The sequence below is a fragment of the Megascapheus bottae genome, chromosome 11 (assembly GCF_031878675.1).
Source record: "Megascapheus bottae isolate mThoBot1 chromosome 11, mThoBot2.hap1, whole genome shotgun sequence".
NCBI lineage: Eukaryota > Metazoa > Chordata > Mammalia > Rodentia > Geomyidae > Megascapheus > Megascapheus bottae.
In genome coordinates this window covers 8,709,378-8,726,247 of record NC_143519.1, presented here as the reverse complement: position 1 = coordinate 8,726,247, position 16,870 = coordinate 8,709,378, and the positions used below count along the sequence as shown (strand labels likewise).

At 52.1% G+C, this 16,870-nt stretch overlaps 1 protein-coding gene across 2 annotated transcripts; it reads left to right on the top strand.

Annotated features, from left to right (window-relative positions):
- Zic2 (Zic family zinc finger 2) lies at positions 1–5,918 on the top strand. Of its 2 annotated transcripts, none has more exons than XM_090341923.1 (3): positions 1–2,403; positions 4,256–4,419; positions 4,517–5,918. In XM_090341923.1, exons 1-3 carry the CDS (start codon positions 1,332–1,334, stop codon positions 4,871–4,873), a joined length of 1,593 nt encoding a protein of 530 aa, XP_090198049.1. In that variant the 5' UTR covers positions 1–1,331; the 3' UTR covers positions 4,874–5,918. The 2 variants fall into 2 exon arrangements, with proteins under 2 accessions (XP_090198049.1, XP_090198050.1); XM_090341924.1 differs by having other exon boundaries at positions 4,480–4,609.
- Positions 5,919–16,870: the final 10,952 nt, after the last annotated feature.

The following is a 16,870-nucleotide window of genomic DNA, read 5'->3' as shown; positions in this document are numbered from 1 at the left end:
CAAAAAAATAAAAGGCTGCGGCGGCAGCGCCCACCGAAATAAACAGGCGGTGGCGAATGCCGGCCGCCGCCCGGAGGGGGCATCTGCCGGGGCCGCAGGCTCGCCCGGGCCGCGGGCTCCGCTCTGCCCGCGCGGGCGCGGAACGTCCCGGACGGCCGCTCCGGGCCCAGCGGCCAGGCGCAGGGGTGGCGTGAGAGGGGGGCGGGGGGAAGAGCGAGAAAGCGAGAGATCACATTTTTTTTAAAATTTTATTGTTGTTATTGTTTTTCTCAACCCAGTCTCCCTCCCCTCCCCCTTCGTGCCTCCTCCCCTCCCACAGTCTCCTTCCTCCCCCCCCCACCCCCGATCTCTCCCGCCTCCTCCTCCGGCACAACTTAAAGAAAGAGGGAGCGGCGCGGCTGTTTCCTTCATCTGGGGGAATTCGCGGCCGCAGCAAGTTTACTACTCGAGGCGCCGCCAATGCCAAGCGCGGAGGACGTGGAGGGCTGAGCACCGCAGCTGCGGCGCCGAACAATACCCGCGGCGCGGGGCGGCGCGAGTAGGCTCTCCAGGGAGGGAGCGACCGCCCCGGCGCTCCGCGACCTGGGTGCCGGGTCTCCGGAGGCTCGCCTTCCCAGCGCCCCGGCGGTGGTCAGGTGGAGCCACGGGGGTGCTGGGCTCCCGCGCCCGGCTCCGGGAGTGGAGCTCGCCTCCGTTCTCTGCTCGCGTATCTTCCCGGCCGGCGCCCGGCCGCCGCCTTCGGGCACCGTGGCCCTACAGCTGCGGTGATTCCGTTCTCCGGGTGCCGCTCGGCGCGGCCGGGCCCCGGGTCCGCCTGGCGAGCGATCGACCGAGCGTGTGAGTGAGTGCGTGCGCCAGTGCGCGCAGGGGTGGGGGCCGCGGCGCTCGCCCCCCGGTGCCCCCCCTCTCCGCTCCGCTCCCCGCACCTCCCTCCCGCTCCCTCCTCCCCTGCCCGCCCTCCCCTGCCCTGCCCGCCCGCCCCCGCCGCAGCTCCTTTAATACACTTTGGTTCTGCGCCTGGCTTTGGACTCTTCTCCTCCACCTCCTCCTCCTCCTCCTCCTCCTCCTCCCGCGCCTCCGCCGCCGCCGCCTCCTCCTCTTCCTCTCCGCGTCCTCGCTCGGTGCCCGGCTGCCCGAGGCAGATCCAGGCGGCGGCGGAGGCGGAGGGCGCACGAGCGCGGCTCTCGGGACCGCAGCCACCGCTACCACCGCCGCCTGCGCCCCGGAGCCCGGCGGCCGCCCGCCTCACCTCACGGACCAGGAGAGGGAGCTGAGGCGGCGCGTTAGCGCGGGGCTCGCCGGGGTCGGCGGGGCGGGCGGGCGTGCTGGCCATGCTTCTGGACGCGGGGCCGCAGTTCCCGGCCATCGGGGTGGGCAGCTTCGCGCGCCACCATCACCATTCGGCCGCGGCGGCGGCGGCAGCCGCCGCCGAAATGCAAGACCGCGAACTGAGCCTGGCGGCCGCGCAGAACGGCTTCGTGGACTCGGCCGCCGCGCACATGGGGGCCTTCAAGCTGAACCCGGGCGCGCACGAACTGTCCCCGGGCCAGAGCTCGGCGTTCACGTCGCAGGGCCCCGGCGCCTACCCCGGCTCCGCGGCCGCCGCCGCCGCCGCCGCAGCTCTCGGGCCCCACGCCGCGCACGTTGGTTCCTACTCCGGGCCGCCTTTTAACTCCACCCGGGACTTCCTGTTCCGCAGCCGCGGCTTCGGGGACTCGGCGCCCGGCGGCGGGCAGCATGGGCTCTTCGGGCCGGGCGCCGGCGGCCTGCACCACGCGCACTCCGACGCGCAGGGCCACCTCCTCTTCCCCGGCCTCCCGGAGCAGCACGGGCCGCACGGCTCGCAGAATGTGCTCAACGGGCAGATGCGCCTGGGGCTGCCGGGCGAGGTGTTCGGCCGCTCGGAGCAGTACCGCCAAGTGGCCAGCCCGCGGACTGACCCCTACTCGGCGGCCCAACTCCACAACCAGTACGGCCCCATGAATATGAACATGGGTATGAACATGGCAGCGGCCGCAGCCCACCATCACCACCACCACCACCACCCCGGTGCCTTTTTCCGCTACATGCGGCAGCAGTGCATCAAGCAGGAGCTCATCTGCAAGTGGATCGACCCCGAGCAGCTGAGCAACCCCAAGAAGAGCTGCAACAAAACTTTCAGCACCATGCACGAGCTGGTGACCCACGTCTCGGTGGAGCACGTCGGCGGCCCGGAGCAGAGCAACCACGTCTGCTTCTGGGAGGAGTGTCCGCGCGAGGGCAAGCCCTTCAAGGCCAAATACAAACTGGTCAACCACATCCGCGTGCACACGGGTGAGAAGCCCTTCCCCTGCCCCTTCCCGGGCTGCGGCAAGGTCTTCGCGCGCTCCGAGAACCTCAAGATCCACAAAAGGACCCACACAGGTAACGCGGCCGGGGGCCGGGCCGAGGCGCCGCGGGGGACGCGGGGCGAGCTGTGTGCGAGTGGGGAGGAGTGCGTGTGTGTGCTCCGTGGGTGCGGACGCCGGGCGCCGAGAGCCGGCCGGGAGCCCGGACGGGAGAGGTTTTCGTGTGTGCCGGCGAGCCAGAGGCTTGTTTTTGTTGGAGGAGGAAAGAATATTATTGGGCTGGGTGGGTTTTTTTTTTTTTTTCCATCTGCGGAAATAGTTTTAAACGATCAGAGTCACACACAGCAGATGCATGCTTGGGGTGATGCAACTGCTTGGTTGGCTCAGCCTCTGTTAATAATTTCCAATCTGAAAAGAACGCACGAGATAAAAAAAAAAAAGAAAAGAAAAACAACCTTTCTAACTCGGTGCCTGGGAAGCGAGCCTAGCGAGGGCTTTGGCAGCTTGTGTGAATGTGCTTTTCTGCCCGGCGTGTATGGTCTGTGCTTGAGTAGTGGCTTGTGTGTGTTTTCCCACTCGTTCTCCTCCGGGTCCAAGCGCCCTTCCCGAGAGGGCTGGTTCCCATTAAATGAGTCTGGTGTGAGCCGAAGCTGTAAAGCGTTTCTCATTTTTTTTTAAGTGTTTTGAAGGCCAGTCTTGGGGTTAGTCGTGGGGACTTTGCGGCGGTTTCGCAGCAGCCTGTTGAGATGCTCTAATGGGCACCAGAGGGTTTGCGATTCCTAACTGGGACGCACACCCGGGTCGGCGAGAGCCCCAGGCTGCTCGGCCCCGAGGGGCGATGGCATCGCGTGAGAAGAGAGCCGCGCACCGACGCTCCTCCCGCTTCATAGATTATTCATCTAGGACCAGGTCTCAGCCAAAATCGTGCCAGACGATTTCCTAAAAGAAAGCCAAATGTTTTAGCAACTTCCCTCGTCAATATTTACTCCGAAGTGGGGATACGCCAGCGGCCTATTGTTCTCTTTTGGGTAGGGAGGGAGTGGAGGTGCGAGACAAGCTTTTAACAAGGTTTAAAATTTGAGAAATGTATTCGCATGAAATTGTTTGCTTTTGAGTTCTGTATCTGAGCGGATGTCTTTAAAAAAAAAACAATTTAGGTGCTAATGGAATTTAACGTTAAATGGTTCCCTTTCCAAGCGGAGCCTGTGTTTGAGTTCTCACACCTCTAAATGACTCCAAGCGTTTGGAATCCTGGCAACAGGATGCGGCATCGCCAGGAAATTAAACAGGGATATTTTCAAAGGTTTTTCTTATCCCAGCCCCCAGTCTTCAACATGTATTTCTCTTCCATTATTCGAAAGCTGCCTTTTTCTTTCATATTTATCCTTTTCTCCCAACTTTTTTTTAAAATTTAAATATTGGGACTTATACTGGAATTCTGGTTTAATCTAATTTGCCGAATTTTGGATGAAACATCCTGGCTCGGTTTTCTATCCACATTCCGGCCCCCAAACACCACACAGCAGCTCCAAATGTAATTGCCTGCTGGCCCCAAGCAGAGACAGATAGCAGCAGCGCGCAGCCTGTGTGATTCTGATAATGCCCCAAATATTTTGTCATAATAACAGCTTCTCCATGGCGAGCACCAACTTGTTAGAAGATGGAAAAATCCAAGAAGCCCTTCTTGGAAGGCCTGCCGGGCCGATGGAAGTTTACCCTATATTTGCTAGAAAGGTGTGAAGGCTGAACCTAAGCCAATTACTGAAAGGCACAGCCAGGTGTGTTAGTTGGTAGAGGGCGGTAGGAAAGAAAGCAGCGTTTTGGTTCTCCCCCGGGGGGGATCCGCCGGGCCAGGGCTTGCCCTCCCGCCCCGGGGTCCGCGGCTGGTGCCATGCGCCCCCAGCGCGGCTGTTTGCGTCCGTCCGCAGGAGAGAAGCCCTTCCAGTGCGAATTCGAGGGCTGCGACCGGCGCTTCGCCAACAGCAGCGACAGGAAGAAGCACATGCACGTCCACACCTCGGACAAGCCCTATCTCTGCAAGATGTGCGACAAGTCCTACACGCACCCCAGCTCGCTGCGGAAGCACATGAAGGTACCCCGCGGCCTCCGGAAGGGCGGGCCCTGGCCTCACAGCAGCTACACTCACACCCAGTCCCCTCTGCTCCCCCCTCCCGGCTTTTGTCTTGCAGGTCCATGAGTCCTCCCCGCAGGGCTCCGAGTCCTCCCCGGCCGCCAGCTCGGGCTACGAGTCCTCCACGCCCCCGGGCCTGGTGTCCCCGAGCGCCGAGCCCCAGAGCAGCTCCAACTTGTCCCCGGCGGCGGCAGCGGCAGCGGCGGCAGCAGCGGCGGCGGCGGCGGCGGCGGCCGCGGTGTCCGCCGTGCACCGGAGCGGAGGCTCCAGCAGCGCGGGCTCCGGAGGCGGCTCCGGCAGCGGTGGGGGCGGCGGAGGGGCGGGCGGCGGGGGCGGCAGCAGCTCTGGAGGGGGCAGCGGGACGGCCGGAGGCCACAGCGGCCTCTCCTCCAACTTCAATGAATGGTACGTGTGAGGGGCCGGTGCCCCTCTCTCTCCCTGTCCCTGTCCCCTCCTCGGCACACGCCGGGGTCGCCTTGTAATCGTGTTGCTAAAATTTGCAAGATCTGATTTTTATGATGATGAAACAAAAAATGATTTTACCAGCAGAAGGATTTTTAAAAGTTTTTTTTTAAGAAAAAAAAATTCTAGGCATGGAAAGCAGAATAGCCCTCTAGAGTCTCCGAAGCTGAAAATATAAAATAAGTTTTAAAAAAAAACCCACAAAAATATTGAACCAAACCGTCCTGTCAACCCCTATACCCCACTTTCCTTCCCATGTTCTTCCCAGCCCTCTGACAAACTGTACATAGCGGATTCATTCCTTCTCCGAGGTGATTTCTTGGTGTATAGAAGTTTGTCCATTTGTAAACTCCGGATTGCGTTTTTCCTCTCTTCCCCTTTCCCTTCCCCAAGTGATGGGCTTCTCTTTTCTTTTTTAGTTTTACCCGGTTTATTTTAAGTAATGTGGAAGAAAATGGTTTATTTTGTATTGTGGTATTGAATATTGTGTTCCTTTTTATGAGGCAACTTGATTGTAAACTTCATGCAACTATAGACTGGAAAAAAAAAAACCGTGCCAAAGTCTTCTCCCTTCTGTTTGTTCAACATGTGTCCCGTAGCACACACATACACACCACCAACGCTTGTGAATGTATTTTTCTGTTAGCTGGGTTTACATGTGATGTTTTAGTGCTTTTGCAAGTTCAATTTGTTAGTTCCTGTATGAACGATTGTGGAAGAAAAATAAACGTCGTGCCGTTAGCTTTTTCCGTAATAACACCCTTCCTTCTGTAAATACCCGTTACCATATTTATCCATTTGTAATTAAATTATGGTATTAACTTGCTACAGAGGAAACAATATTTATAAAGAATGTTTCTTAACTATAAATATGTACAATTGTGGGCATAAACTGTTTCAGATTTTTTATTTGAAGGTTTTAAGTGGTTTGATCATTTCTTGTGATTTGTTTTGAGAGTAATGCATACAGAAATATAATAAAATGTGTTGAAACTGCATGAACATACTATTTTTTTCTTAGAGTTATTACAGAAAATGAGAAGGAGACAGATTGGGGGTGGAGGAGGATTGGGGTTTATGGGAAGGTCTACCATCCATTGAGGGAGGAAGGTGTATGGTATGCATAGAAAAGAGGCTAGACTGCCCCTTTGGCTGAAAGTCTCAAAATTATCTCCTACATCCCTTTGTTTAGTAGCTGAGAATGAATTAAATTTTTGGAAAGCCCCTGTGAGGAATGGCGGCAGGAGCCTCCAGAGTTTCTAATGGCTCCATTATCTGAGGGAATGCCTTTCTTTCTTTCAGCTATTTGGACTGGATTTAAGAGCACTAAACATTTCCTTATTCTTTGTTTTCCCCCTTCCCTGCCCCCTTTCCTCTCCCTCCCTCTGAAAAGCTGAGGTACAGTTATTTTTAATTGCACGTTTAAAACTGAGCTGAGCACTTTGTTTTTGAACTTGGCCCAATGATTGTAGCTCATTTCTACCCGAAGTTTTTTTTTTTTCTTGAAATGTTCAGCAAAGATGTGCTCAAGACATCCTGCTTATCTTAAGCAAAGCAGCTCTGAACCAATAATCAAGTTTTTTTTATTACTTTCAAGAGAGAGTAATAAAAAGGGTGCATTTAATTTTTTTTTTTTGAGCAGAGGATAAGGAAGCAACTACCCTTGGCCCCAAAGGAAAGGGAATTGCTACAAGAATTCAGTATAATAAAGCAAGACAGAAATTGCCAGGTGGAAGTAAGTAATCTGGAAGAACATTAGCCACTAGCTTTTCTGGAGAGTTTGTAAAACCTCCCTTTCCCCCTCAGGAATTGGTCAGTTTTCAAACAAAACTAAGGAAGAAGGCAAAAATATTTTTGCTATCCAAGGGTGTAGGGACAGAAAATTATTTTTGAATCCCTGAACCATCAAGACCTCCTCTCCCTGGGTATCCTTGTGGCTTGGAGAAGCCCTAGTCCATCAAGAAGCTATGCCCCCAGCATGGAGAAGACCTCCAAAGGATTTCTTAGCACTGGGCTGAGAATGTAAGGAGGTTGCAGTTGTATTCTTCCCCTGGGACCCCCTGTGAGCCACAGGACAGGGCAGGAAACCCTGTGAGGGGAGTTTGCAGGGAGAAGGGCAATGCTGACCCAAATGCTACCTGGGAGGAAAGCACTCCATCCAGCCCAGGACCTAACACCAGGCTCGCTCTCCCCAGTGGCTCTTTGAGCTGCCTAAGCACCAACTCCTGAAGCAATCAACTCTCTATTAAAATTGAATTTACTACCCCTAATAATATTAAGCAAAATTATTAAAATAATTGGCATATGTTACTGATCCTTGGGAGAGTTCATTGAACACATTATAAGCTGTGAGAAAAATCGTTTAGGGTTTACCAAAGGCTGTTACCCAGGGAGGGAGATGTGTTTGGAGGGAGGGGGGGAGACGGAATCAAATTTAAATATCATAATTTATGCAAGAACCAAATGGCCTATTTCTAATGTTTTTAACTTTTCAATTTGAGGTTGGGATGTTGGGAATCAAATTTAAATATCATAATTTATGCAAGAACCAAATGGCCTATTTCTAATGTTTTTAACTTTTCAATTTGAGGTTGGGATGTTGGTTTTGAGACACCCCTCAAATCTAGGAAGGACTGAGTACGGTGTTGGGGAGCAATAACTTTAGGGGGGCTTTGGGGCTTTTCTCTTCAGAACCGGTAATGAATGAGCTCACAGCACGGCCTTGAGATGCTTCTGCTTGGTATGTTTTCTAGAGAGCTACTCTGAGGCCTGGCATTTAAATCCGGGGAAGCTGATCCTAGTTTTCAGCAGGAAAGCAAAATAGGACAAGGCAAGGAAGGCCACCCTAGGATGGACTAAACAGAGTAGGGGGTGGTGGGGTGGAGCAGCTTTCCAGCAAAATGCTTCCCAGTTTCTTGCCCCTCCACGGCTTTGTCCAGCCCGACCACAAGGTCTAGTTTGCCTGCTTTTACACCATTAGAATCTCAGGGTATGGATGAGGGGAGAGAGTGATGCCAAAAGATTATAGAGAGGATCTCAGAACTGCTCCACTTAATTTAAGCGGGGACTTGTGGTCCAAAGCCTGCCTGATCATCTGGGTTGGAGCTGAGCAGGATTGCAAGCTGCCTCCTCCTCTTCCCCAGGCCCCGACTCTAAATGCACCTGAATGCTAACCTGCCTTTGCCTTGCCTCCAGAGCCACATCACGGAAGCATCCTCCCCTCCCTCAGGGCCCAGAGCTGTGCGCCCGCAGGAAGGCCTGGCTGGAGAGACGAGAGCCCGGTGTCTGCCCACCACCGCCGTCAACTTGAACTTCGGGGACGCAGAGCTCCCCCACTTCATGCCTAGCTCTCTCCACCGCCGAATAACTTCCCTTAATGGGACATTTCGCTTTATCCGGAGGCGGCTGGAGCTCCCTCGAGAGGCCCATCATCATCATTATTATTAATTATCCTGATCCTCCCTGCATTATTAATGACCACCGTGATAACTGGCATGGATATCAAGCGTCTCCCAGCCCAGTGATGTCCCACGAAGTTTCCAGAGGGAGGAGGAATGCCCTGAGCAGAGGCCTCACCGCTTCTGCTCTGGATGTGGGCAAGGTGAGGTCGACCCCCGAAGGGACTCGGGTAAACAAAACACCGTCCCACTACCCCAGCCCCTTTCTTCTCGGGTGGGCCCTTCCTCTACCTCCACCCCACCCCCCTAGCTCCTTTGTCTCTCTCTCTCTCTCATTCTCTCGCTCATCAGACGGATGTTTTCAGTCTCAAGTGGTTTTATCTTCCGCACAGAATCCTGAGATCAAGGGCAGATCACAGGCTGGACCCGAGGCTCAGGTTTCCCAGGGATCTGCTCTTCTGCATCTCGGTGTTGGCTAGAAGGCACTCGGAGAGACTGGTGGATTGGCTGGGTTAGGACTGGGGTAGGCGTGTCAGGGTAGGGCCTTGGCCAGGCCGGGAGACCCAGAACTCAGGCACTGAGCTTACCCACACAAAAGAAGCCAAAGGGCACACGAGGTTAAGAAATAAAAGGCCTTTAAATGACATCCCATCAAGATCTGGCTGAACTTTGGATGCATGTCTATGTTTTTTTTTAAATTTTATTCTGTTTAAACAGATGCATGCTTCTGAAAGCCATGCTCAAGATCCAAAGAGAAGAAGGTTCAAGAAATTCTTACTTGTGGATTGATTTGATCATAATCTGGTATCATTCTGGTAGCTCAGAAACTTGATCTCGGGGCCTACTGCTACCCCTAGCAGGACACAAAGAACAGTTTCCATTTTTACCTGGCAGCTCAGAGTCGAGCTGGGAGAAATGGCCCCCCTTTCCTTCCCCTCCCTCCCCTCCCCTCCCCACATTGGCCCTTCCCAGCCCCCACTCCCAGCAGATTGCTGCTTTTTAAATTTTATTTTAGGGGGCGGGGGAGCCATCAGATATTTCCAGACTGGATGGAATGGTGGAACATAGCTCAGGGGAGCCCATTCTGCTGGGCGCCCAAGGGCGCCCAAGGAGCGGCTTGAACACCGGGCTGCAAAAGAGAACTCGAGTAAATCACCACCCGAGCAGCCTCAGGGCCGAGTTCACGGTCAAGGCTGTGGGGTGAGGGGGTCAGAGGGTCCAGGCCCCGCCCCTGCCCGCCGCTGCCCACTTCTCCGTCCCGGGACTCCGGGCAGGGTCCTCCCCCTGCGCCCCGCCCCCGCCGGGCCTCCCACCCTCGGGGCTGCGCCCACCTGGGGGCCCCCCACCGCACCCCGCGCCGCCTCGTCCCATTGTTCCCGGGGGAGGACCAACTTCCACCGCTCGAGGCCCTGCCCTGGTCCAGCATCTTTCCTGCGTCGTAGTGCGGGCTGAGGTGGGGGTGCTGGGGCCCCTTCGCGAGCACGCGCGTGCACACACGGACCCACTGCATACCCCGCGCACCCCACCACGCACACACGTTCGCCCGCTGAGGCTCCGGCATCCTGCAGACAGACGCTGGCTGGCCGACCTGAGGCCGCAGAAAGGCGAGAGGAGGTCGGGAGGAACAGCTCCCCCAAATCCCTCGGCGGGTTCCCGTCTCCCCCACACCTTTCCACGGTCTCTCCGAGGCCGGGCCGCCACTGCACTGGACCCAGCAAGGCTTCCTCGGGGGGGGGGGGCGGTCCACCGCAGGGCCACACGCCGGAGACCAGCACCCCGAGTCTCCAGCACCACACTGGAGATGGGGGGTACCCGCAGGGGGGAGGGGTCCTCAGGCCCCACTCCCGGGGCCCACTAGTACGCCTTCCACTCCCCAGATGGGGGATGTGGTTCGGGGGAGGGGGGGTCTAGCCTGGATTAATTCTGGAGGGAGGAAAGAGCTGAGCCCCACCCCTCCCTCCACGCACACACCCCCCTCCAGCACCCGGGCCTCAGCCCCTTCCTCTCCCAACACCCGCTCCCCCCAGGCCAAGCCGGCGGCCCGGGGGAGCTGGAGGAGCGCCCCGGAGCGGGGGGGGGGGGATAACATTGACGGTAATCACGTCCAAGATGATCATCCGAGCTAGCGCCTCCGCCACCGGAGCTGGCCGAGGCCTGCGGACCCTCGGGGGCCGGGTTAGGACTGCGAATTCACGGAGCTCGGTGTTTCGGCTTGCGGGGCAGGGAGAGGGGCTCGGCGGCGAAAACCTCCGGCCCGGGGGCGGTGCGGGGCGGCTGGACCCGCTGGGAGCCGCGGCGGTGCTTTCCCTTCCCTTCCTCTCGGCCGAGCGGGCCCGCCGCGGTCGGTGTGGTCGAGTGTGGTTTGGCGCGCCCGCTCCCCGCCCGCCCGGGGCCGGCCTGGGCCCGCCGCGCTGGGGACGCGCCGAGCCGCGCGCAGGGCGCGGGAGGTCACGCGGCTCCGGTGTGGATCCTGCGGGGAAGACACACGCAAGAGCCGGACACTCGGCCGTGCATGCCAATGAGCCAGGGCGGGAGTCTTCAGGACGCCGGACTTCCCTTTTTCCATTCCATCAGGGTGGCAAACTTCGCCTGGAGTTCGCCTTCCTCCCCATCTCCCCTCCTCACATCTTGCTGGGAAACGCCCCGGGAGAAAGACTCCGCAGTCGACTGGACTTTCTCCCTCGAGCTCAGGTTCCCAGCTCAGGTTCCCAGCGAGACTCTGCTCACTCATTCTGAAAATGTAGGGGATCCTATAAAATAAATTGTTTCAATGTGGCTTTGGCAAGTCTGCTTCTTGACTTCCTCACCCTTATTGTTTCTAAGACATCGTACGTCCTTGGCCTTTAAACTTCCTCTTGACAATTAGATCTTTTCTCCTCCCGGCACTGAGCTCCTCTCTACCTCGAACCTGTAACATGTTATCCCCAACTGTTCTGCCTTCGCAAGGTCTTTGGACTTTGGGGACGGCTTTACCAACCACAGTGTCTAAGTGTCTCAAGCTAGCACTGAGTTCTTACACAAGCTAATTGACCAGTTCATATGAACTTATTGTTTTCTTTGATACTGGTAAGCAACAGGGAAATACCAGGCAGGAACCTATGGGGAATTTTAGAAGGATTTATGCTTCTAGCCTTGATATGTATTTGATAATTTAATTCCATTTTTCCCAAAACAAAGCCATATCTGAATTGTTTTTTCCTCTCCAAACTGTATAATTTGATAGGATAACCCAAGAAGCAATTATGAACAGGAGAGAAAAGAAACAAAGTGAGTCCATTTCTGTGACATACTAGGCACAAGTGTGTTGAAATTCATGCCAGGAAAAAAAAATATCAGCAGTGGTAAGATAATTTCCAGCATTATTCCAATCCTTAAAATTTTGGATAAAGCAAGTCCATATTTCACATCATTGCCAATAGATTCCAGCATTGAAATCCCCTGAGGATTCTGTTTCACTTACACTTTTCAGTTCAAACTTTTTTTCCCCCTTCACACAATGATTTATTATGTAGGTAATTTTAGGGGATACAGTTTACAGCTTGAATTATTAGACTGAACACCTCTGGCTGACACCACGACGCCTTTTTTTTTTTCTGCCTGCAGCTGTGAGTCACAACCCCATTTTCCTACCCAACCCACTGTACATTCCTTCACAATGTATACTTCCTTCTTGCAAAGATCAAACATGCTTTGGTCAAAGTGTTTATTTTAAAATACAGGAAAATTAAAACTAAACACAGCTCTACTAAAAAAAAATCCCCAAATGTATCATATTTTCCTCCTCCTGTGCCCACAAAAAAGTAACAAATTGCACCACTTTCTAGAATTGGAGGCGAACACACGGGCACAATACAGACATTTTTCATTTTCTTATTGAAGCACACCAGAAAACCTCCCACTTATATTCATAATTGGATTCCTGTTTAGATGCTTTTAGTCTTTACTATTAAAATATCACAAGCCAGAAAATAACAACATATCATTAAGATGCTGACAGACATCTACTTTATTTGCCAACCTCCACATGCCTTATTCCTAGTTGACTTTTTCATCCTAGCCTTTTCTTTTAATTATATCTTCTAGAATATACTTTAAGGAGAAAAGGGCATTTTGAAGTATTTGCCAAATGGAAAACAAAAGGTCTCCCAATAAGTAATAAACAAGTTAACAGTTCTTTGGTGTATACACTTTCCTTTTTTCTTTCAAATTCAGGTGACAAAAATACAAGATAAAAATCAGATTTTCTCAGCATTCAAATCCTATAAAGAGGATTTGAAATGTGGCTTCTGGTGGACAAGCTGCCTTTCTGTGAGGCACTTGGAGTGCTTTCTTCAAGCTTTCCTCTACTCCCTTGTGAAAGAGAAATAGACTTTAGCCACCTCCTTCTCTGAGGCAATTTACCCGGCTTCTCCAGACACGTACTTCTCTAACGGGGCAGAAACTGTTGGACTGTTTTTAATCAACTTTGGAAGTGGAATCTTTTCCCTCTGACAACTGTGCCCAGGGGTGGATCCGGCTGAAAGTCTGGCGCTGCGGGCAGCGGGATCAGCCACCCGTTTTTCAGACACAACACCAGAGAATAGCAGTGAAATAATCATGTGCAGCAGAGATGTTTAAAACATGTTAACCACTCTCACTTCCAAGCTAAAAGGCAAAGAAAGCCAAAAGAAAACCTAAAAGGATACTCATTTACCTTTCAGAAGCAGACCAAGAAACTGTAAAGAGACTTAATACCTTGAAAAACATTTCAAAAACATTTCAAATTACATGCTGGTTTCAACCAAGGGCAGTAAAGATGGTTTAGGATTTGACTGGCTAAAACTTTACTAGCTCCTAGCTTTAAGATTAGAGATTTTATTTTAGGAAAATTGAAAGGCCTGCAGAAAGTCATCTGTATTTGTTTCTCTTCTTCCTATTTTTTAAGGAAAAGCAAATTATAATACATACTATTTGGACTTTTGTTGCAAAAGAATAAATAAAAATATTTAGCCTTCCAATAATATTGGAGACTGTTGGCAGGGTTGGGAATGAAGAATTTTCAAAAGCTGAAACAAAACAAAGAATAAAATGACAATCTTTCTTTAAAATACATTTCTTTCTTTACTGGGCTTTCAAATGATAGGTCTGATGATTCTTTATTAAAACATCTCTTCAAATTTAAATGTATTGACTATTTCCCCTAGATAGATAGCTTAACTCCAGATACACACTGCTAAAAGCCTTACAAGGAAATCAATATTAAAAAAAAGTCTCAGTCAACATTTCATATGCCAAGCAATGCACTGTGAACATTTTTCATTTATCAGATCATCTCATCTTGAAAATATAAACTATTCTGTCAATCATGTATAGCTGAGAAACTAATTTATACTATGCACTTTGAATGTTTTAAAGTACACTTTAAATGCTTTGAAGTCTGAAATACATTTCTCTTACCTTCAAGTATACACACACACACACACACACACACACACACACTTTTTGAGAAAATTGTTTCAACTAAATAGCCCTTTCAGCCATCTGACTTCAAATTACCTTTTAGAAGGGTCTAATATAGCCATTTTTAAAAATAACAAGCCAAAACTACCTTCATCTAAAGTTTCAGGGTAATAGTTTTCTAAATCTTCATGTAATTTATTAATTCAGAAATGTAACAAATGATTGACTACTGGGGAAAGCATTGTTTCATCTGTTTTAAACCTATCACGTAGAATGCTACCATAATTTATATAAGTATTTTTACAATTAATTTAATTTGTTGATAGCCTAATATTCTTCCACCCCTTTAACGTTCTTGTAAAGGAAAACAGAATGGTAAGTGCCCAGGTTGGAAACAAAACAGAGTGCCTCCTACAGAAGCAAAAGACGGTTCCCTAGCAGATGCTACTTTTGGTGTCTTTTCTGTTAAATAATCTCAAAGCTAATTTAACCTCATCATTTGTGTTCCTCTCTCTCTCTCTCTCTCTCTCTCTCTCTCTCTCTCTCTCTCTCTCTCTCTCTCTCTCTCTCTCATGTTTGTAGTTCAAGTGCAGACTTTTCTGCAGTAGTTTCAGGTTCAGGTAGCAGGGATGTTGTTTATTTGTTTCCTTTCACTTTGTGTTTAAAATGCAATAAAAATAATTTTTAAACCATTTTCAACAGAGTCTTTCCAAGCTACACTTCCTCTGCCGCTTCCAGACAGTGCAGCTCCCCAACCGCTTGGCTGGAGCCCTTGCTTTCGATTTGTTTCTTTCACACATTTCCCCAAAGAACCCGGCTCTTTGCGCTGTTTGTTTCTGTTTTGCAAATGCGTCGTTTCTATCCTGATCTTCCTCTGAAACGAATCGCTATCGAAAGTGGATCAGGTTCGTTCCAAATATGGAGCTTGGATCAATAATCCCGTGCTACAAATATTTTTAAAATGGCTTTTGTTGCATTTTCAATTGAAATAGGGTTGTCTACATGTTTTATTATAAACAAACAAAAAGTAGCTATTACTGTCCGCCTAGACTTTCTTTTATTATTATTTTTAGCCCACGTATCATTACCTAACTGGTATGTGTTCTTCTGTCCAGCTCTTGATGATCTAGTTGAATTCTAGACATTGTGCCAAGAGGTGTATTTGAAGCAGATAAGTATGCATAATACAAATGCGTTTTGTTAGACCTGATGGATGCTATTTTTCTTTTAATAGGTTTGTAGCAAACTAACACAATAACACAATGTATTCCTTTTCAAGGTACATTGTTGAAACAGGTCTATTAAGCGCGCGTTGAGCTATTTCTCGCTTCTATTGAACAGTCTGTTGCTCAAACACAACAGCCAACAAACGCCAGCTGCCGCAACAAAAGTAGAAACCTAACTCTTTTATGTAATGTTTTAACAGAAAGGGTAGCTCTGTTTAATTAAAAACATTGATGATTCAGTGAAACAATGGAAACTCAAGTTCAAGTGGTGCTCTATTGATTTAGGATGATTTTTACTAGCAATGGGTATAATTCATCCCTCCCCCCTCCAGCTCTCTCTTGTGTAAAGGGGGTTCCTTCTTGGGGGCATTATGTGGGTGAATAGGAAAAGACAGAGATGGCTATTGCCTTAGAAACCTGATGAACGCACGTTGCTTTGAGGGTAAGGTGTTTAATTTATAAGTGCACCCCATATTTTTTGTCAGTTTATTCGCAGTGGGGGAGCTTTGAAAGTAGCTCCTCTCAGCAGGTTAAAAAGTGAAGTCTGCGTACTGGCATTTAAATGTCTTTGTTATTGTGTCAAGCAAGTTGTTGAAAAGTGCATGCCTAGAATACTAAGGTTGGGCAGCTCGAAGAGGCGAGCTGTGTGTGCGGCGTGTGTGTGCGTGTGTGTGAGTGTGAGTGCATGCACGCGCCCTGGGCGCAGGGCTGTGTGTGCTCCAGGACCATTAATTTCATCAGCTGCTGGCTGGCCTGCGCCCCACCGCTCCCCTTTGCAGCACCGACGGCCTCCCGCTCTCCGCTCTGGAAGCCCAGGAGGACGCACGTCCCCTAGGGGGTGATGTGGTCGGGAGCGCTGGGGTCCCCGTCCTGGGCAGCGGACCCGGGCACTCTGGTCTCCCTTGGGCTAGGGGAAGCCTTCGAGGACCGCACCCACCCGACAACTGCACGCCGCGCACGCGGGAGGGCCGCGGCCGCCGGGGCCGCTGGCGGGGGCAGGTGCATCATCCTGGGCCCGGAGGCCGCCGGCGCAGAGCCGAGGTCGCGCATGTTCCCCCCGCCATCGGGCTTCACCACGCCGGGGGGGGGGGCCCTCGGGAAAGCGAGGGCTTCCGTCAAACCCTCCCGCGCGTGAGTCGCCCTCGGGGCTTGCAGGCCCGATTGGAGCTCACCCAGGAGGGCGGCACAGGGAGCTGGGCGAAGGGCACTGACTTCCCTGGGAAACAGCAGCCGGACCAGGCCGCAGGACGGGCTCGGTCACATGGCGGCCCAGGCCTGGCGGGAGCCTCGGCCTCGGGTTGCACTTCCGCCTGGTCGAGGCCCGCTGCGGGCTGCACTTCCGCCTGGTCCCGACATGCAGTGCGCCCCCGGGGGGTGGGGCTTAGGCAGACCCGGGCCTGGGCTCTGGGCGGGAAACTGCCCACTTCCGGTCCAGCAAGAGAGGGCCTCGAAGGCCTGAGAAGAGAACGAGGCTCAGGTGAGGAGTGAAGGCAGGCAATTGCCGCTCAGGGGTCTAGCGGTGGTGGAGAGGGAGGCTCAGGTAAGGCTGAGGCGGAAAATTGGTCCTCACCATCTAATGGTGGAGGAGGAGGAGGAGGAGGAGGAGGCGGCCCAGGTGGCCCAGGTGAGGGTGAGGCCTGGAGGCCGCTTCTGGAGGAGCCCTGGAAGCACATGGCAGAAAGACACCCGGGAGGGGAATGTCTACCTGGGCCCCTCAGGCCCAGAGTGAATTATTTAAGCTGTTCCTGGTGTTTAAAGAGGTTTTTCAGTTTTTAAAGAATGTTGTAAAAAAATATCAGCCCTTGTTAACTCCCTCATTACATGCTTTTTTTGCCCCTCTACTGAACAAGCCCTATTTCCTGAGACGGAGGAGCTATGTAAGTGTTT

What these genes read in the sequence shown, in the direction of transcription:
- Zic2 (XM_090341923.1), top strand. Translation starts at nt 1,332, where the DNA reads ATGCTTCTGGACGCGGGGCCGCAGTTCCCGGCCATCGGGGTGGGCAGC. An exon ending in CCACAAAAGGACCCACACAG is followed by an intron (nt 2,404 to 4,255) that starts GTAACGCGGCCG and finishes GTCCGTCCGCAG; the next exon opens with GAGAGAAGCCCTTCCAGTGC. An exon ending in CGCTGCGGAAGCACATGAAG is followed by an intron (nt 4,420 to 4,516) that starts GTACCCCGCGGC and finishes TTTGTCTTGCAG; the next exon opens with GTCCATGAGTCCTCCCCGCA.